The sequence below is a fragment of the Lagopus leucura genome, unplaced genomic scaffold (assembly GCF_019238085.1).
Source record: "Lagopus leucura isolate 7727_CA_CO unplaced genomic scaffold, USGS_WTPT01 Super-Scaffold_100004, whole genome shotgun sequence".
In the NCBI taxonomy this organism is placed as follows: domain Eukaryota; kingdom Metazoa; phylum Chordata; class Aves; order Galliformes; family Phasianidae; genus Lagopus; species Lagopus leucura.
In genome coordinates, this window is record NW_024962264.1 from 13,032,942 (window position 1) to 13,054,658 (window position 21,717).

Below are 21,717 nucleotides of genomic sequence, written 5' to 3' on the forward strand. Positions count from 1 at the left end.
CTATGTAATGAAACAATAGTGCTATCAAACCTTCTCTTTAGTAGATATGAAGGGGTTGCAGCAAAGGCGTCACTTGATTAAATAAATGATATCATGGACATTTGACTTGGGAAATCAAGAAACCATGATTTGAATAATTCTTCACTTAACTAGGAGAATGCAAAGTATTTTCTTCTTCATTAAATGAAGAATAACATCTCAGGTGCCAGAAAGGTGAAGACCGCCATTCATTAATCACAAAAGCTGCCGTGTTTGTTTAAAAATTAGGTGATATTCTTTGGGATCATTGTGCGATATAACAGAATAATTATCATTAATTATTTTTTTCAGATTTGAGGATAGGCAGTCTTACGGATCACATAGCCAAAGCATCATTTTCATTTTTACACAGTTACAGAATGTAAGTATTTTCTTTTCTCATACTTAGAACAGTCCCATTTTCCCTTCAATTGTTGAACCTTTTCAATAAGAGCCTGAAAGGTTAAATTCTCTCAGATGCATGGAAACCAATCGTAATTCACAGAATCACAGAATCACCCGGGTTGGAAGGGACCCCAAGGATCATGTAGTTCCAACCCCCCTGCCTAGCAGGGCCACCAAACATACACATTCAGATTAGGTTGCCCAGGACCCCGTCCAACCTGGCCTTAAACACGTCCAAGGACGGGGCATCCACAACCTCCCTGGGCAGCCCGTTCCAGGGCCTAACCACTCTCCTAGTAAAGAACTTCCCCCAACATCCAACCTAAATCTTCCTTCCTTCAACTTGGATCCATAATTTCTTGTGCTTCTAACTCCTAAAACCTCCGCATGCACAGTGGCTGTCACAACAGCGGTCTCCAAAAATTAGGACTGTAACTCCGTTCCCATTTAAACACTGTCACTCATGCACCTCAAAATGCTTCTTCACTTACTCAGTACTCCTTCCAGGTCTGCTGCAGCCTCTGCAGTGATCCTGGTTCCCTTTCAACCAAGGAAAGGGCAGACATAGATCCACGTAAAGCTAATTAGCTGTCCTAAAGGACATTCTGTTGCCTTACTTCAGTGCTTTTATAAGCTGCTTCAAAATTTTTATTGACCTGTACTGTTTAAAGGTGTAAGGGACTTCCTATATCAGCACTGGGCTTTTTATGCCATTGTAGAATGGAAGTGATAAATTGGAGCTTCATCTAACAATATAATCCACAACTGTAAAGAAATCCCACTTACTAACAACCATTAATACTGATTTATCATGAAAACTACACAATACCTACACATCTCTTTTCAAAGAGCTGCAATGTTTAATGATAAATGAGGTTAAAAAAAAAAAAAAAAGGCTTAAATTCACAGTTAGTCCTTTAAATATGCCTTTTGTATGACATACCATCTGTTTCAAAGCAAAACATTTCCTGGATTGCAATGGGGCTGATTAGCTAAAGCAGGACATACTTGAGTACTAAGAGGAAAAAGCTCACTGCCGTAAAACTTAGTGACAGCACAGCACAGAACCTACTTGTGTCTTAAACTACCTATATCAGAAGAAAAAAAAAGCCCCGGTTGGCCTCTTTTGCTATAGAATTAAGCCAAGTTTATGAGAGGAATACAGCTGCAGTGATTAATCTATCTGTATGAATTTTTCACTTTTTAGAAAAATCTGAAGTTGCATAACTAGCATATAGCCATATAAAACACCAACACATGAAAGAGAAACTAAGTAGCCACTGCTCAGAGTATTCCAAGTATGTCTGATCACTGTTCTCTCTAAGTAATAAACATTGCTGCTTCCTTACATGACCTAGTGGAATAAATATCTACATGTTTACAGTGCTCAGGAGGATTCCATTGCAGAATTGCAGGCACTCAAATAAATTAGTTAGACTGGATGGCTAGAGATAAGATGTCCCAAGTTCCTGAGAGAATATTCTGATACATTCTGGAGGCAACATCTGGCATACAGCATCAAGTCTTTTATCATTATTTTTGTTATTGCATAATAAATCCAGCAGGAAGCCTCTGAGATTTATGCAGGCTAGAAACCTCCCGAGTCCCAAAACCCAAGTAATTTCGTAGTGATCTTGACATAATAGAAAACAAAGAATTTCATACACACATAAACTCTGTCAAGACAGGAAGAATAGGCAGACATAATTCACACAGCGTCATGCAACCTGCAAACAGAAACCCAAGTGACAGTTTTAAAAAACAGCATCTTACCTGCTGCTGCTTCACAACTGATGCTGTCTTTAACTGCACAAGGTGGACTTAGGGGCAAAACATCATCATCAAAACTGATCAGATCTCCTCCCAGATCTAGCTTACTTTGCGAAGCAGGTGCTGAAGAGTTCTCTGTGGGTGACAATTCCCCCACAGACTTGAAAACCTTCTCCTGGGCAGATACAGAAGTCCGTGGTGGAGCAGAGATAGGTTTTAGAGGGACCAAAGAAAGGGCAGGATTTTCTGCAGAATGTGACTTTTTAGGAATAAGAGGCCTTGGAGCGGGAACAGGAAACTTTCTTGGTTCATGGCTGTTCTCTGCAACTGAGCCACTCTTTGCATCAAGAAAATCACTACTGCTACTTTTTTCAAGGCCAGGTTTTGGTTTCTTTGGCAGTTCAGGTTTGGTTACAACACTACTCCCTACTGCTTCAGGTTGAAGCTGCAATTCTCTGGAAGAAGGTATTGGTTTGCTTTCTGTCCATGCATCCCACTCTCCCGAAACTCTGTCTACCCCTGGCTTTGGAGCAACTACTGGCTTCTTTGCAGGTACAGGTCTTGTGGTGAATGTACGAGGGGCAATTTCTGGTTTCTTTAATAATCCTGAGGTATCATTAGCTCCTTGGGTTTCAAAAACTTTGATCCTTGAAACAATACTACTTTGGCTCTTGCCTGTACTCATGCTGTCCACTGTCAAGTGATTGTCTAGTAAGCTATCATCTAAGACAGACGACTGCTGAACTGAAAGTTGCTGCCTCTTCGTGTCAGACTGGTTCACTTCTTCTCCATTGTCTCCTATCTGACTTTGAGTATTTTTGACCACAGGTCTGAGATTGCTTCTTGATCTTGGCTTTGGCACAGGACATATCACAGCACTGGGATTTTCTTGGTGCCTTTGATCTTCAGAATTTTCATAAACTAATAAGGAAGTCTCATTTTCTGAAGATCTGTTCAAGAGAGGTGCAGAAGGCCTAGGAGGTTTCAGGAGACCTGGCCCTACTAACAGAAAAAACAAGGTTTCAGTTACCTATTAGAGAACATGGTATTTACATTACTTTTTTTTATTGACAATAAGAACGTGAAACAATAGTTTTTGCTCATAAGTGTGTTCAAGAGCTCCTTGTGAAACTGCAGTTCTCTTTCTAAAAAGAAAAACAGAAAAAATATGTAAAATTCAGGAAGAAACTGATGGTTGCTGAAATGCATGGTATCTACATGTTATAAATTCAGAATTACTTTTTAGCTCACAAGCAGGAAGGGCATAGAAGTAACATCTTGGCCAAGGAACAGTACAGTAATTCCCTCAGCAGAGGGAGTTACACACGCTGTCAGTTACTTTCTGGTTTTAATGTAGCACTGCTGTTATTCTGACTGGACATGGGAGCTCTACTGGCATAAAACTAACAGCCAATAGGGCTGAATTGAGCAAAACAGTGAATATTTTTATTACTAAGTCAAAGACACACAATTTTACTCATCTTCATTACCGAGAAAGTTTTAAAAGTAGTCTGTGAGTGCGGTGATTCTTCAGAAAAGAGCAGTTTTGCAGCAATTTACAGCATCAACCATTCACAGAAATTTAACTGTCATTCATGGTAACAGTTACACAGATGACAGAATCTTAGAATCATTAACACTGAAAAACACATCTAAAATCATCTAAGCTAACCATCAGTTCTACTCTATGCCAATGATACCATGTCCCTCAGTGCCACACCTACATGTTTCCTGAACTCCTCAAAAGATGGTGACTCTACCACTTCCCTGCGCAGCCCATTCCAAAGCATCACAACCCTTGCGGAGAATAATTTTTTCCTAGCATCCAAATCGAACCTTTCCTAGCACAGCTTGAGATGAGTAATAAAGAACATCTTCAGGAAACCGGCTACGATTTCCATCAATGGGAAGTCAAAAAATCTCACCTGGATAGCTGGCAGATTCCCCGTGTGTAGGCACACTGCTCTTTTCATTACTTCCTGGCAAACGGCTGATTAATTCCTGTGGAAAGTCAGTTTGTGTTGCAGAAGAAGTGGTATGCCTAGGAGCAGCAGCATTATTGTTATTTGTTGTATTCACTTGCACTTGATTTATTTCCTTTATCACCTGCTCATAAGATGGAGGAAGCTACAAGAGAAAGACAGAAACATTAATGCATGTCTAAATTTGATCTTTTATTTTAAACCGTATATTTATTTAAAAATACTAAATTAACATGCAGAGGAAAAGAACACTGTCATAGTTTTTTATTCTATGTCATGAAAACGTAAGCAAGTAAAATTCTTAGTGATAGAACAGTTTCTGTATCTTTTTTTTTTTTTTTAAGCCTTTATTTACCTAACACAGTTCATGTAAATCCATGCTCACCTCAGCTGGAATAAGCTCATTTGTCCTCCACTGAGCATGACGTGAAGCAGAAGAGAATCCTAATCCTTGAGGAGCAACAGGACTTGCACCTGGAAACCAGGAGGATGGCCGCAGGGGTTCAGCAGCAACTATTGTAATTTCAGGACGCCTCGAGGTAAAGCAAAAGGGAATAATTACCTAAAACATCTCAAAATAGTTACTTTAAATATAAAAGATCAATGTTTCCTCAGCATCAAAAATCAAAACAGCTCAGGTCTTATTTAACCAAAGTATCTTTCCATGACTGCAAAGCAAATTACCCGACCTTTCTAATAAGCACTTAGGCTTCCATTCAGAACGCCTAATTAAATGCCTAAGCCAAAAAGTAGGTTTATTGGCTTCAGTGAAATAATTTACGTGCTAAAAAAGCATCCAAATACAAATGTAACTCAATTAGATGGAAAAAGACTTAGTCTTCAAAGGATAATGAGAACTAATCATGCATTTGCCCTTAGTCTGCTGCTATGTGAAAACAATGGGATAGTTAAAACTACTTCTGGCTGACTACTTATAAGCTTGTTTACCCTCAAGACTTCTGGGGAAACCCCCCACAGTACTAAAGGAAGGGCAAAGCATGCCTCACAAGCCCTCTGGGACAGGGCTTCTTTGCTTACAGCATCTAGTATGACAGGGACCCAGAGGTACTTCCAATGTTTCATTGCTGTAACAACTGCTTTAGAAGATCAACTGCAGTGGCAGCATGGTGTTTTCCAAACACAGCTCCCAACCACTGCTGATTAATCTAGAGCCCTGCACTGAATTCATTTTGGAAAGTGAGCTTTGTGAATAGATGAAGCATCTGCTACAGAAGCTTCTGTGTGCTAACAGAAAAACATCAGAAACCTAAACACTAAAACATAACTAAAATACACAGGGAGGAATGCAGTCCCTTCAAACCTGAAGTAATAGCAGATTTGATAGAAAGGCTATTCAGGTTAGTGATCTCCTCTCTCAAACCTTTGGAGAAACCAGAACATGTGACAGTGTGCCTATTTTCATTGTGATCTCATAAATAGATATCAGGAAATTAAAGCAGTTCCATACAGGTTTGCTGTCTGGTTGCATTGGCTTTTTTTTTGAAGACACATACAATGCTTAAGCAGAAACAGCAACTCTTAGTCCATCCTCTGTTTAAGCATCACAGCATTTTAGTTTAAATTAAAATTAAACATATAAAAGATAACGAGAAACAAAACAAAAAACCCAAAAAAACCCCCACCAAAACAACTAGAGAAACGCATAAAAAGTAATGCTGTGATACAATCTAAGAAGTTGTAAAGTAACATCCAATTGCAATATAAGTAAGTGCATCATACCTTCTATCCCTCTGCTGCTCACTGTGGCTAGAAGTCCGAGAAGCTATTGAAGTAAAAGAAACAAAAGTTTGGAGAAAGTTAACACACCATCACAGCACATAGTTGAGGGCAAGAGCATAGCCCCTACCATCCACCATAAAGGAAACTGAGAGCATACATAGCATGTGATCATAAATCCCAGACTCCAGGAGACACCAAGGATTTTTTTTTTAATTATTAGCATAAAATACGAGGGAAAACTTTTTTAAAGGTTTAGGGTGCACATTCAAATCACTTTAAGTCATTCTATGTCCAAGATACCATCAAAAAAGATGGTCCTGCCCATTTCCTTCCTTCTCGAAACATTCCTGTCTTCTGTACCGTAGTGACCCCAGAGCTGTAACTTTTCTTTGAAGTGTTAATTAAGTCTGATTTTGCTTTTGATGGCTCATTTCTAAACTTTTTAAAAATGTCTTTCCTTCTTCTCTAGAAGGAAAAACTACTAATGCAAAAAACTTAAGATATTTCACCCTACTTTATGTTAAAAAAAAAAAAAAGCAATGTTCCCAATTAGATATCTCTTAAAAATTTAATCATTTGTGTATTAAAAATTTGCAATGCTTCAAAAATCATTATGTTTTAAAGTTGTCCTTTTTTTTTTTTTTTTTTTGCCACATTTTTACTCAAATAATTTTCCCAATGGCCACATCATGTTCTCACTTGGATGCCTTCAATGAAAAAAGGAGATTATTTGAGGGACAAATTTTTGCATAGCAAAGATAATTTAGGAAGTGGTAGAATCTTATTGCGTGAAAGATCATGATTGTGCTGTTTCTGTGCCATCACAGAAGCATAGCTGATATCTGAAATCAGTAAAGCATACTTGATTCGAGCATTGCAGTGTTGTCAGACATACCGCTTCCATGGGGCATTATTGATGTGCACTATTCATGAGTGCTAGAGGAAAAAAAGAAGGGGTTACAGAAAGGGAAGAGGAGGAGAAAGAGGACAAACCGAGGCTCCAGAACCAGAAAATATGATTAAATGGGTTAGTAACACAAGAATACGTGCCACAGATTTAAAAAGACGACTTTTTATGTCTATTTACTGTATAGCATCTTTAAAAAAAAACTAGAAAACAGACTGGATCTCTACTTCCATGCTGATTTTAACAATGGGTGTTCAGAGGTCTCTCTGCCATAATTAACCATAAGGAACACAACTGGGTATGGAAAAATTCACTGTATTGCTCAACCAAGTGCGATGAACGGAAGGAAAACACAATTTCTTTGAATGCTTTATTTAGCTTGAAAATATGGTTGGTGTCTGTGCTGTTTTCTTTCTAAAATGGTTACGTTGAGGAGTTGATCCAGATGCCAAGAAAATGGGATCCCTCATTTCACAGTCCCACCTAACAAAGAGGTATGATCAGGCATACTGACCCAGACAAGAAGCACACCTCAAAGTTTCAGGAGTAACAGCCCATCTGCTAACCCAGTTCTGTAAAAATAGTTTGGCTAACACAAATAGAAATCCCCTACACAGACAAAATATCACCTTCACTTCCTTCTTCATAGATCTTAGCGCTGCAATCATATTATTCACACGTTCAAGGAAACAAACAACCAAACAAAAATATGAAAGAAAAACCCAAAACAATCAAACCAACCTCTTCCAAGTTTACTTTTACAACGAGAATCTAAGTGTTAATTTCCTAAATGTATTCAATGCAACTGCTTTGGGTGCATCCAAATTGAAATGGTAATGAGAAATTAAAACTAATTACAGAGGGATGCAAAGCTAAGCCAATAAACCTGCCAATTTCCTCAGTTCTTTTTTTATTCCTAGATAAACAGAAGATGCTATGTTTTCCCCACGAAACTATAAATGTACTTCTATTTATTAAAGTTACTACAACACATAAGAAAAATCTACAACAGTTCTTTCCTAAACAGAAGCTACAAAACTATAGCAAGGCATAGACAACTACATAATCCATCCAGCTCCAAATATCAAATAAACAAGTTCACTTAAAAGCAACACACTAAAAATATTCACATAAAAATAACATCAGCAGAAACATTTTATCGACTTTCATGTGTGTCCATTCTTTGTTTGAAACAAAATCTCCCAGGCACTTCTGGAGTCAAGCTCCTTTCATCAATATAAATAGCTAATAAAAATATTTATTTTTTTAAGGACTTGGACAAAATTCTTTCCTCCTTCCATCACTTGTTTCCCTCTTTTTGCTTTCCTGTTTTTGTTACAACCACACTTTCAGAGCATCTTTTGTTTTGGAAACTCTGAAATTCATATTAGAGCAGAGGCGCAAACCATCATCCTCTGCTTTCGAGTGTTCCTTGGAGTTCCACAAATGCTGAAGAAAAACTTTCTAAATAATTCTTGTCTGTGGACAGGCACAGCTTTTATTCCTTCACTGTCAAAAGTGAATTTAAATTAAAAAGTGTATGAGAGAAGACATGAATTTTTAAAACATAGCACATGCTTCATTTAAAAACAACAACAACAAAAAAACCACAACCATTTTTCTGGCCGTGTGGTCCTTTCACACCCTGTTTTTCACTCCCTTTGTGAATTGGTTTGAAAAAGCAGGCTATTCATTTTTCTCCAGGTTTCAACTTATAACATCTTTAAGCTTAAAAAAGAAAAAAAAAAACATTTTCATCATCAGGAGAGTCAATAAAAAAGTATTTCAGTGCTGATTTTGCACAAATCCGTCTACTCTCACAGTAAGAAATGATGTAGATGATAAGTGTCAATATATCCACATCACACATTTAGTGGTTTCTAAATAAAAGGTAACTGAAATGGTTAAAGAAGGGTAGGAAAGGAAAATCCAGTTTGCAAAACTTTCCTTCCACCTTTCCTTCTTATAATTCTACTGGTCTTGAGAGAAAGAACATCAAACCAACCCATAACACCGCCACTAGAAATACAAGTATGTATTCCTGCTGATGTCAGTGAGGCATCCAAATATGTTTAATCTGTTACCAGGTAAAGGATTAATAGTAATTCTCTAAGCAGAAAACGGATGAGTGACCTACAGATTCATTCTTGGTACATATTTCTTATAAGCAGTATTTAGTGGCTTGAGCCCATTATTTTTGTTACATGCAGTGAGTGGTAAAGGATCCTGTTTTTGCTGCACAGTTACGTTTTAATGGGTTTTTCAACTACAGTTTCTACGCCAGGTTATATTTTTCAAGCTAATTTGGTATTTCACTTACATCTGAAACACATACAGATAATGGGACAGGAGGCAATTTCAACTTTGAGCTCAAGATGCCTGTAAACATAAACTTTCTAACAGTCTTTATACCACAAACTCATTTCTATTGCAGTGATACAGATGAGCTGGCGACAACAGCAGTTTGACATGCATTTCTGAATCTTTTGAAGAGACCTGAGCTAGAATTTACAGTCTTCCAGGCAACTTTTTTAGGCAATCTAAAGTTCATTCAGGGATCTGCTCAGATTCCCTCCTGCTGTGTGCTGAGTGCTTGCACAATAGAAACGCTACAATAATCACATCTGTGCATTTCCATTAGTAAACTATATGAAATACTGAACAGTTTTGTCAGTGCAGACTGCTTTAAAAGCAAGTTTCATCTTCTATTGAAGATTAGAATCATAACCTCAAATTCCCCAAACCTTGCGAGAAATTAAACTTGAAATTTTTCTGATGATTTTTATCTATTGTTCCTTCCAGCAGCTATGAGTAAACATGATCCTTCCTATCAACTATTTCAGTTAATTCCAATTAATATTATCAATGGGCTTTAAAATAATAATATTACTTTCTATAACAAGTGTGTTACTATTTAAAAATACAGTTTCTTTCAATGCTTTCCCAACACAGCAGGCTAGAATTTTCTACCATGGATAATAGGAAATATATAGACTATTAGCCTGAGAAGTTATCCTTCTCAGCTGCCTGGGTGGACAAAGGTTATTCATCACGGTATCTCAGAGAGAGCCACAATTGTGAGCAAACATTCCTTGCTTTAACTACTATTTAATACAGCTGAAGAGCTGTCAAGCTGATTCCAGGTAAGAGGACACGTATGTGGTTTTTGCAGTACTGAGGGTGTTACACAGCTGCAGAAATGCTTTCTTCAGGGAAAAGTAAAATGAGCAGAAAAATTTTATTTAATCAAAGACCTTATTACACTATTCATAAAAAGTGGAGCTTCAAACTAATGAGACATCTTCATTCATCTCTGAAACAGCTGAAGTACGTTTCTTGACACAAGGGGGAGGTCTTGCTCCTTTTCTTCTATTTCTGTTTCCAGGCACCTCAGGAAACATCAAGTTGTTCAACATCAGTGCCAGGCTGAATTGATGCTTGAATGCAGCTACAAGAAAAAGGGCTGCCCAAGTCCCCTTCGAAAGACTAACTTTGGTCCCCCCTGTTGAAACAACAATAGCACTAGGAAGACCGCACAGTGAGTGAGCTCAGAACATCAAATATTAAAAAAAAAAAAACCCTCATTTCTTTCTGTACAGCTTTTGTTCATTTCATCTCCCTGATCCTACTCACACTTTGGGCTCAGACCTCAGGCAGCAGGAGGGGTATGAGTGTGCCACCCCCAGCAGCAGTCTCTGTTTCCTGCTCTTCTTTGTATAACTTCACTGTCTGACCTGGACAAAAACCACCAGGTCACATACCTTATCACAGCTGAGCAAACTGCTGGGCACCAGAGAGGCTGACAGTGTGACTGAACAAAAACTTTTATAGCTACACCTGTAGAGCATGACTGCAGTTTCACTCAAATTTGATAGTAGAATTTAATGAAGACATTTCACTCCTTCCCACACCTTCCCTTGGGCTGTGTTCCTGCCTCTGCACCATTCCCTACATTATGCCAGCCCAAATGTTTGTGCAGATGGGGAGAGAATGAGGTCACGGAATTGATCTTGTTGGGAAAAAGTAGGAGCCAAAAGAGCCCAGAAAGCCCCGAAGCACGACAAAACAAAAACGAAAAACAAACCAAATCCACAGCCAAAAATAACTGCAAAACTGCCAAATGGGAAGACATAGCCGCAAAGTGTGTGCAAGCTGTTACACATCCTTCAATCAGCCACATATTTGCTTAGGACAGAATGAAAATGGGACAAGCTTGTAGGTTTTTCCAACATTTTACAGCAGCAGGCTTGTTTCTGCCAGCCTGTTCTGGAAGAGTGGAGTAGTATGCAAAAACACCATTGCCCTTTGTCTCATCATAGCAGCACTTAGCTTCTTTTTACTTTTTTTGGCATGTTCCTGTCTCAAGTGTCCGAGGAAGTAATTCCATTAATTTCAGTGGGAGGTGTCTGTACTGGTACGCTCTTGGCAGAGATTGTCATTAAAAATCAGAGGCAAATTCTGAAGAGTTCAAAAGTGACTCCTGAGCACATCTCACAATTACATGTTTGATTTCTTCAAACAATTGCTTGATTTATCAAACAGTTGAAACAAACTAACAACACCTTTCCAGTCAGCATTGCAGTCAGCACAGCCAAAAAGGAAAATAAGTGCTCTCTTTCTCCGGCCACAAGATGGGAAGAGACTTACCAGTAAGACAGGTAAGTGAGCTTAAGTACTGTACACAAATTGGAAGACTGATACCCTGCAGATACCTACCATGTTTCTTGAAAATGAGAGATAAGCAGGCCACAGAAGCTGTGATTAAGGAATAACAATAGATCTCCAATGCTGTTAGGGAGAACTCTTTTTCCAGACAATATTTCAACTTTTCCACATAAATGGCAAGCAGAGTTAGGAATTAGACAGGTCCTATTTTTCATTTAGATCCATCCATAGTATGGTTAGTGGCACACATAAAACCAAGGTTTCATGTGCAACGCCTTAAAACATGCATTGAGATTTTTTTCTATCATGCATGGAGATTTTTTTCTACCACGCATGGAGATTCACACGTTATTTAGATTTTATAGTCATTCACATATTACTATCATTAAATATATTAAAATACAACGTTACATATATGGATTCACAGCTTCTTGACTAGATGTATTTTTTAATTGATTGCACCTCAAAATGAGGCATCACTTGCTACTGCATTTTCCAAACTGTACTTTCCAACTGCTTAATGGTCTTTCAGACCATTTTCCAGCTAGAGGAGATCTGGAGCTTATAAAGTCTCTATCAACTCCTGACTCAGTGACAAAAGGCCTTCTGTGATCTGGTGCTCTGTTTTTCAGCTTCCTATTTATGGCAGCAATAGCACAGATAAAGCGCTGCATTTTAACTACAGCATCATGGAGACTTGCCCTAAATGAAGCATTCATGATCTCCTTTCACTGCCTCCAATCCAATCCATTCTAATGAGCCCCCAAGTAATAGATTCAGAAGAAACAGATCAGTAGCACATACACTAATGTATTTTTCCCCACTGTTTCTTCACTGTGAAATTGAAATCATGGACAGAAATGAAATACAAATGTGAAGTGGAAAAAAAGGAACAGTATAAAATACTTCAGAGAACACAGCTGAAGAAATTCTGTCTGGAAATATCAAAAGCAGGGAAAGACACGTTAAAAAAAATAGGGAAAAAGAAATTGCCCTTTCATTCAAGATTTAGAAACAATTTTTTGCTTTCAGAAATAAATAACATGCATGCATCTAATCCTGTACCCAATATAGCAAACAAACAGTGCTGAGGATTTCTCCTGAAATGAAACAAGCTTCTCATTTGTCACATGCCTAAGAATTGAGCATATGTAACCCAAGGTCTTCAGAGATGGATCACCACAGTGCACAAATGCTCTGGTGCTCAAATAAGAAAACGTTAGTAACTGGCAAAAAGGAACAGATCATCAGCAAAGCAAAAAGAGGGAGTAATACAAAGGCAAAAAAAAAAAACAAGTAATTACAGTCCACTCTCCCCACCCCCAAAGGCTGTTAGCAACTTCCTTTCTAAAGTTAACTTTGACAGTTCAACTTACTTTTACAAAGTTAATCCAGTTACTGAAAATGACGATGAAGCAATTTTAAAAAGCAATAACTGTCAAGAAGAAAGAAAAACAGACTTACATCTCTTGATTGCTGCTCTTATGGATGACAAGGGTCCTTGGCTTAATAAAGAAAAAAATAAATGATTAGTCAGTGGTTAGCATCTCAAAGAGAACAACTAAGCAGCACTGCGTAGAGGATTCCTATACACTACACAGGGCTTGCCAAATTCATGCCCAGCTACCTTAAAGAAACACATTCAAACCCCCATGCAGAAAAACAACCATACCCTACACATTCCAATGCTAACCAGATTACAGCTTAGCTTAAAGACTCCTCCAAGATAGTAAACAATTTTTGAAAAGACATTTGTTCTCTTGATTCCATACTGAAGTTCATATTCTGACTCATTTGACTGTGACACCTGGAAAAGAGCCCATGTGGGTGTGTATATTCTCAGATTATTAGCATTTAATGACTTAACATCCCCATAAATAAATAAAACTTACACAGCCAAGCAAACACCTATGACTCCTCCGCTAAATATTTTGAACGGTTAGTTAATATCTGATCCCCACTTTCAGATGAGGTTGCATTTTTCAGTAATAACTTGGTGGGTGAGGTTAGACAGGAATACAACACGACCAAGAAGCTGTTGACACACAAGGACAGAAAAATGTTTTCTTTTGCCAGCTCATCTGCTTTCTTGGCAAGACTAAGGCTTCTTACAACTCTCTCCTGAAGCTCTTAAAAGATCTAACAGCCTTTAGTAACTTCGCAGAAGTTACTTGAGATTACTATTCCAGGAAGTGCTGCTAACTTGATAAACCTGATATTAATTAACGTGCCACAGTAAAAAGCTACAGAGGAGTTTTTTTTAAAAAGCAACAAAGAAACTACTTCAGAAAAAGCCTATTTCTTGCAACACAATGGGTTAAGAACACTCAGAGAAACACCATCAATAGAATACTCGGCCCTTTCTAAAGGCTGCAAAACAACTGTATCAGATTCAGCATAAGACATTAATTACCAAAGAAAGACATACCACCTGAATCAAGCCTTTTCCAGAACCACCACCCCTACAGCCTTCATCAGTGGCCACACCAGCAGGAAAGTTACAGAGAAGGCAGGAGCACTTTGCAATGCTCTCTCCACACTCGGAGCAAGCGTGCCACACTCAGACTGTCAGTGCTTGCTTTGGCTCCGCACACACTTCCAATGCAACTGCTGAAGACTGCAGCTGCATCAGTGGGAATAGGGGATTTGGAGAAGAGAAGAAAAAGGCACATGCAAAGAACAAGTCCTCCTTCCAAAGACTAGGAACAGACGTTGCTCTAACCAAACTGTCTTTTGAAATAGTTTGGCTCACCTAGGATAAAAGCAAGGTTGATCTGTCTGCTTTCAGTAACAGCTCAAGAGTAGCTTAGTCCCTGTCAATGCAGCATTAGAATACATTTCCATCAATCATATTCTACCATACATTCTTAGCAGTAAAGGGATCTTCTCTTTCAAAACGCTCCATGATACAGCTCATCTTCAAGAAACATTTTAGTTGCATGTTCTTCCCTGATGTAACTCTAGGATTTTTTTTCTTCCTTTTAACTCAACTCTTTGTTTTCTAAGTCTATTTTTGCAGCAGTGTTCTTCTGTCTTCATTGCTAGGAGTAACTGCAATATTTAGGGCTTTATTTTTATTATATTTAATATCGGGCAGGAAGGAGACTGAAGTCTGCTACTATGAATCTTAAATCTTTTGGAGGAGCAAATACTTTCTATACTCGGAATTCAACATGTCTGTAACATTTAAAGCTGGAAATTAGATCATGTATAATGTATGAATACCTAAGCATCAGTAAGACCCAAATGGAGCAGGTTAAGTTCTTTCTTCAGTTGGCAAGAGCACCTTGAATTGTTTCAATTTGCCTCAGAATCTGAGGAGCACATTGAGATGAGAGCAGGCACTTGTGGCTCAAAACAACAGCAGCCATCATATATGCACAAGTCCACATTCTCTTAGCAACATACTAACCAAAAAAAGTATAGAAAATAACTTATAATCACAGTGCAAAGAACAAAGAAGCAAAATCTTTCATTAAACCAACCCAGTGAAGCTGAAATATGAATATATCATCAGCCAAGCAGTTCAAGTACGCAACTCTCCATGTAATTTAGAACCCAGAATAACATGATTCTGTTAGAAAATTTATTAACTCACAAAGAAAGCTATTATCAGATAATTTTTCTTTTCCTCTTTCTATTAACAAGTTATCATCAAAACCCTTCCTCTCCTTTGGCAAAGGACTGTCTCCTACACTCAGGAGAGTTTGATTGACATGTAACTTAAAATTATTTAAGCCTTCTAAAAACAAAGAAATAGGAATGAATTTAGATTATTATTATTTGCCATGAAATCCTATAAGGGGACTGAAAGTTCCGTAACTTTGCTATGTATTGAACAACAGTAATTTAAGAAAGATGCTGTTGTTAGGGCAAACTGTGATCATGCCCACACTCAATGCTGAGGTAACCCCGCCCTATTCCAGAAACAACAATTTCTAGTCTCCTGCCCCATCCTGCAGAATGAGGAGTGATAAGGTTGATAACATCCTCCTCTGCTCCACAGGTAATGAACACATTTTCTCTCAAGGGATCCAAATAATTAGCAATACCAAATTGAATTCAGTTCTCCTATTTGATGTGTAGGAGCTGTAACAGTGATGATTCTAATTAATGGAGACCCTGCCTCTTTCCCCGCCTCCTCCTCCAGTCTGTAACAGAGAGCAGTGAACCAGAGCACACACAGAAACCCCACAAATACACACATCAAGGAAAAATAAAGCAGGGATGAGTTCAGCCTGCATGGGATCTCTGATCCTGGTTCCATCATGAGTCTCCAGACAGTTATGTCAGAAGCACTGGGAGGAAGGCATGACATCAGCCAGCCCATTGGGGGGCAGCAGCACCCACACTGTCCCCACAGCATGCATAGGTAGAACTCGTAACTCAAAGGGCTGGCAGAAGAATGAATGGACAGCAAGATTTGGGCACTTTCACAGCATTTGAGACTGATAAACATTAGTTTAAACACCACCCCAGCTGTAAATAATATGGAGCAAGTAGAGATGCAAACTCTCATACCTTTTGCACACTAATTAACCAGGCAAGAGAAGACAACCAGAACACTTCTTCCAACATGTATGGATTTGTCCTAGATCTCGCTGACAGACAATTTAATGCACAGAGTTTGTTCAGTGCCCAACTAAGGCAGCAGTTCTGTTGAGCTTCCCTAGCCAGCCCCTCAAAACAGGGAACTTGCATCCCTGTGCACCTATGCAAACTACCTCAGTTGGCTCAGAGGGGATCCGTCAAGCTGCTGTACTTGCTAGCTGAAGGTAGTCAAATATCTCAAGCCAGCATCACAAGGGGCCCATTTCCATCCCAGCTGATTGCAAAGCAGCCCTGCTCCTGGGTGTAGGCAGACAGATTGATGCTGGGCATAAATCACTCTAGACACACAAAAAAAAGGCTGGTGGGAAAAAAAAAAAAAAGTCAACCCTTGTTAAAAAATATGTATGTACTGAAGCATCTGCTACCAAGTCTCAAAATTTATCACTTACATCATGTTATACAGGGCTTTTTTCAAAATATCTGTCCTCCAGTTCACACACCTGTTTAAGGAGCACTTAGCATATTTCCAGTTGTGATGGTTACTGACTCTCTTACATGCCCCTTAACTAAGTTCAAATGTTGCTTTTTTTTAATACCTTGAGACTTCCTGGAATGCTAGCAAAGAACTTTTCAATAGCTGTTGTTGAAATTATTGCAATACTATGTATAGTACTACAATAAAACACATCACATATTCCTCTCTGTTACTTTATAACTCATACTACCTTTGTAACAGTCAATGTACTACCCAAGATGCAGCTTCACCCTTGGTTTAAGATAGGAAACCAGGCAGTCAGCAGTACTCCCTTCCCCACGCCCACTGTCTCCTCCAGCCCTTTCACATTGGTGCTGACATGCCACAAGTCTGCCTGGCCAACCTTGTGATTGCGCTCTTAAGAAGCACAAGGTCTGCCCCAGACAGCCAATGAGTTCTCAGCCAGCCCAGCCAACAGCTCCAGCTAGCTGCAGAGCTCCCAAGAGCACCAGGGTGATGCAAGAGGAGTGGTGCAAAGGGCAACTGGGGAGGTCAGGGGCTCTCCTCGTGGGAAGTAGCTTGGCCTTTGCTCACCAAAAAACATCTTTAGCCCGTGACTAATGCCATACGTGCAGCTAATCTGACAGCAAATTATCCAGTGCTAATCCTGCCTCAGGTCAGCATTCTTTTCACCCCTCCTAGGAGCTGATGCACTCCTTTATTTTGGTTTCCTGCTCACACTGGTTACTCTGATCAGCACCAACAAAAAGCAGCTGGCAGCAGCCAGGCACCTTAACATGCAAACACATCCATACCTTCTCTGCTGAGTAATGGGGTATTGTCATAGCCCTGTGAGTACAAAGGCTGATAAAGATCCAGTCACCTAACAAATCAAGCATGTCTGCATTATCGAACATTTAGAAATAATATTCTAATAATAAACATCTTAGAAATAATATTCACCCTGGTACAACTTCACCTCTCTCCAGAGTCTGAGCCCAAAAGCAAGCAATCCTGAAGCAGTAATTAAGTCCAGTGACAATTCTATCCTCATCATTATGCTGCAGATGTCTATGGCTGCATTGCTAAACGAATGCAGCAACTGTGACTTCCCACTGTCTGGACAAGCAAAGATAGCTAAGAAGCAGCTGAAATCCAGCTGCTCAGCTAATTAGAACAGCTCACATTCATCAGCATAAGGAAATCCTTTCAGAAATGTTCTCTAGCTGCTTCTTCAGCTACTTTCTAAATATTCATGTGCTCACCACTGTTACACTTGGGGATGGCATTTCAGCAACTGAACCTCCAATTTTGTGGTCAAACACTGGCAGGACGTCAAAGCAGATCACGGCAGCAAATGCAAACATTTCACCCACCAAGCCTTGCAAAAAACTCTAGTCTCCAGGTTGCAACAGCTTTCAGTTTCCCACGTCCAGCTTTCATCTTGAAGCCAAAGCACATCTATTTTGTTTTTACGAATCTGAATCACCTGATTCATGTTTATCCCAAATTAATACTTTCCTGATCCACAGTTAAGGACATGCTAGGCAGAATTCCTCTTTTCACTATGTTTTCCTTCTGACAGCAACATAGGCTGCATTGCATCTTGCCTTGAAGATTACTGTATGAACATGCCCATCACATAAAGACAAATGCTCAGAGCACGAATCACATTATTCTCAATCTTCATCCATCTTCAGCCTCCTTACAGACCTCACTTCCCAATAAAATGCCTATTACAAGAATAGAAGGTCCTGCCTATTGAAGTTTGATGCAGGAGAATGAAGATTTTACTCTGGGCTATCTATCAACACATTTTAGTCACTGTTGCGATATACCTGCAAGTATGTCTACATGGAAATTTGGAAATTATATCGTATATGTTATAGTGACAATTTACCCTTGGCACTAAGTATTTTTAGCAGTTGAAAACACCTATAAATTTAAACATGAAAAGCCACTGTCATACAGTACAGTAAATTAAATGCAATATATTTTAATTGTCCCAGTGACAGTGACAAATATTCGGGCCCAACCAGCATTGTATTTAGGCTAAAGAGATACAGTGGAAAAACTAAAAGGAAGAATGCCTCTATCGGAGAGGACAATTAAGCTGTAAACTGCAGCTTTTTCAGAAGTAAATTTTTTGCCATAAAATCTAGGTAGTTTCTGCATTTTCCAAATGAACTGAGATGACAGTGCCCTACTACTACAATTAAACAACACAAAATGAAGCTTGCTTCTCAAGAACAGCTCTTGGACTCAGTTACTTGGGCTAGTATTTCAGTCCGTAAATCAAAGTCTTCAGTAGCCCCCACAGATAATCCTGTTTGCCTCATACCTCTCTCTATATAAAAATACAACCTGCTGGCTTACTGAGATCCAGAATCTTGGATATTGACATGGATACATTGACATGGATTAATAAAACCTGTTTTAATCAAGGATGAGCAGCACAAAGGCACAGAACACCTGTTGATCTGTCTCCACAGCACTCAAAGTGTCTTCACAGCTCTTTAGCTATTATAAAGTACAGATAGTAGATTTTCTGTGCACTTCATAGAGCATATAATTATAGTAGGAAGGTTTTTGTTTAAACTTCAAGTTTCATAAAGGGGAGAAAAGTAATATTTAAATGTCATCATGTGAGTAGAAGCACTTATAACTAACAAAAACGAGCAATAATTTGCTTCACAACGAAGTATTATTTTCAGCATTTATAAAACAAATCCAGATCAACAAATTAAAAAGAATGGGGCAGCAATGAGGAATCACCCTAAGCAGTCACTTCTGCTGGCCTTCAGAAAACAGTGAGGCTGGGAAGCCTAGGAATAGAAACAGAACATAGCTTCTGAGGAGAGTGATAGGAATGAAAGGACACTGACTGAAAGAATGAAAGCTCAGCAGTGCTGCCCAGAGAAGGAATGAGCTACAGGTGAGGGATCCAAAGACAAACATCCAGATATTTGCAAGCATAAGGACTGCACATGCTCTAGAACTGCAATCAAACCAAGGGAGCACAGCTTAAGTGTTGCTTATTTTGGCTCCATCTCCTTCTGTTCAAAATCAGTTGGCAAAATACAGGTCTGTTTGCTTCAACTATCATGCATCTTCCAAGGAAGGAATCCCAGGGGAATCTTCTGATCTCTGTGAGATTTAAAATTGAGTCTTGCTTCCAAGAGACACTACCATTTCTACACTCAGCAGTTAAGATAGTATCTGTATTCTAGCTAATGGGAGATTAGCAGCACATAGCTTCAATTTTGCAACATAAAAGCCAGATATCTGAGAAGCATCTGAAATGTAAAAGTTCAACTGCAGCCACAGGAATGGGATTATGAGAAGCACAATGACAGCATGACCTCAGTTGCAAAAAGGAATTGAGCACTCCTGAGATTTTCTAATTATGTCGGAAAACGCCAAGCCCTTTGACACACAGGGCTGTCACACTCCTTTAGCCTAATTCCCCCCCTTTTTTTTTTTTAGACTATCTGAACAAAATTTGCAGCATGATATTTGCTTGAGCTTAATTGAGTAAGGAAACAAAAGCAATTTCCTCACTGTTTTAACTCTAGGCATATATTGAGAATAAGGATATTTGTTGTGGAAAGACATAGCATCTGTAAAATAGTTATGTCAATACACATGTATGAAAGATACTGAAGTCTGTTAACTGAAGACCAAAACAAGCAAAAAAACACAACATATACCCTAACACACTGTAAATGTAAACTAGCAGCCAAAAAAGATTAAGTATTTTACAGGATCATCAGTATAGAGTTGTGGTTGCTTCAAATTGGCCAGCTATTAAGTAAATAAAATTAATAGTTTTTAAAAATAATCTCAGAGTACATGGAATCACTCATTTCCAACCCTCCCATATTAAAGCATCATAAACATAAAACAATGTTCATGTATATGCATAATCACATCTTGTTCCAGTGAACTGCTGCCTCACCCAGTTACACCCTACAATACATAAGCTCCATGAACTTGTAACATTAGCCTTGACAGAATGCTCAGTGCACAGAAATTAGAAATCAAATATGTCCCAACCCCACCCTCCACCAGACCTGTCTTTCCAGAAAGCGCAGTGCACGCAGCTCTGTCAGGCAACCAGCATAAACACCTGTATGCTTTTCCCCTGCCTGCCTCCAAAAGCACTGAAACACTCATTTTCTTCTGTACTGCAAATACTGTCATGGCTTTGGTTACAAAATGAAAAAATGGATTGCTCAGAAATTTGCACCACGTATTAATAAACCACGCACCCATACACTTGTAGATGTACAATGCCTTTCGCTAAGTTTAAAGACGATCGTAAGCTACAGTGCTTTTTATTCATCTACAAAGCTCATCTTTGCCAGCACAAGTTAGGGAAAAAGTCTTTAGATTCTCAAATTCTTTCCCAAGGGAGAAACAGATGCAACAACTACCAAAACTTAAAATCACCCCTACATCTACCCCAAACACACCGCAAAATCATGAGCGGGCAACAGCACTGAAGTTGCTGTAGGATCATCCAAGATCTGTACCTCAGCAACAGAGTGGTGGGCCTTTAACAATAAGGGCACTTCCCAGCGAAACAGAACTCACCTTGGAGCAGGTTAGCATGCAAACATGCTGTGGGACAAGAGGAACTTCTTCCACCCTCAGTCACACGCCCCATTTGTCTTATAATATCACAGACCTCAAATAACATGGCAAAGTAGTCAATAGTGCAGCCTCTAATGGATAGCTGTAGCTTGAAAGTAATAATCACTATCCTCACCTCTTCCCACTCAACTAAATTTAGCTTCACAAGCAAACACCACGTAGAACAGATGAAACTGGTCCTTTCTGGAGCAGCAACATTAAAAAACACCTTGCCAGAGCATTTCGCAGCCACAGATACCAGTGCCCTGGCCTTTAAGAATCCCCAAAACACACAGCTCTTTCACGTGCACTTCGATCAATGCACCGTATGCCATCACTATTAAGCAGAGGAAATTGAAGATCCACAAAGTATCACATTCAGCTTATTCAGACAACTGAATTGACAGACAAAACATCTACCACTGGGATTACTCTCATCTCCTAACAACCATTCAATCTGTGATCCTTGATCTCAAATCTTTATAAAGACAGGCTTACAATTTTTTTGTTTTTAATTCTCCAGAGCAACTTCAAAGCCCTGCATGAGGTTAACACAGCAGGTAATATCT

General features: G+C 39.0%; 1 protein-coding gene across 2 annotated transcripts in view; it reads right to left on the reverse strand.

The window, feature by feature from the left end:
* Window positions 1–21,717, reverse strand: part of SH3D19 (SH3 domain containing 19) — a 77,701-nt gene that overhangs the window by 28,089 nt on the left and 27,895 nt on the right. The window contains exons 3-7 of one of the 2 annotated variants that reach the window (XM_042870599.1): window positions 12,952–12,992; window positions 5,916–5,958; window positions 4,561–4,708; window positions 4,119–4,320; window positions 2,197–3,195 (exon numbers count right to left, since the gene is read on the reverse strand). In XM_042870599.1, the coding sequence (XP_042726533.1) occupies window positions 2,197–3,195; window positions 4,119–4,320; window positions 4,561–4,708; window positions 5,916–5,958; window positions 12,952–12,992 (1,433 nt within the window). The remainder of the gene's footprint in view (window positions 1–2,196; window positions 3,196–4,118; window positions 4,321–4,560; window positions 4,709–5,915; window positions 5,959–12,951; window positions 12,993–21,717) is intronic. The other variant, XM_042870600.1, reaches the window with a different exon arrangement.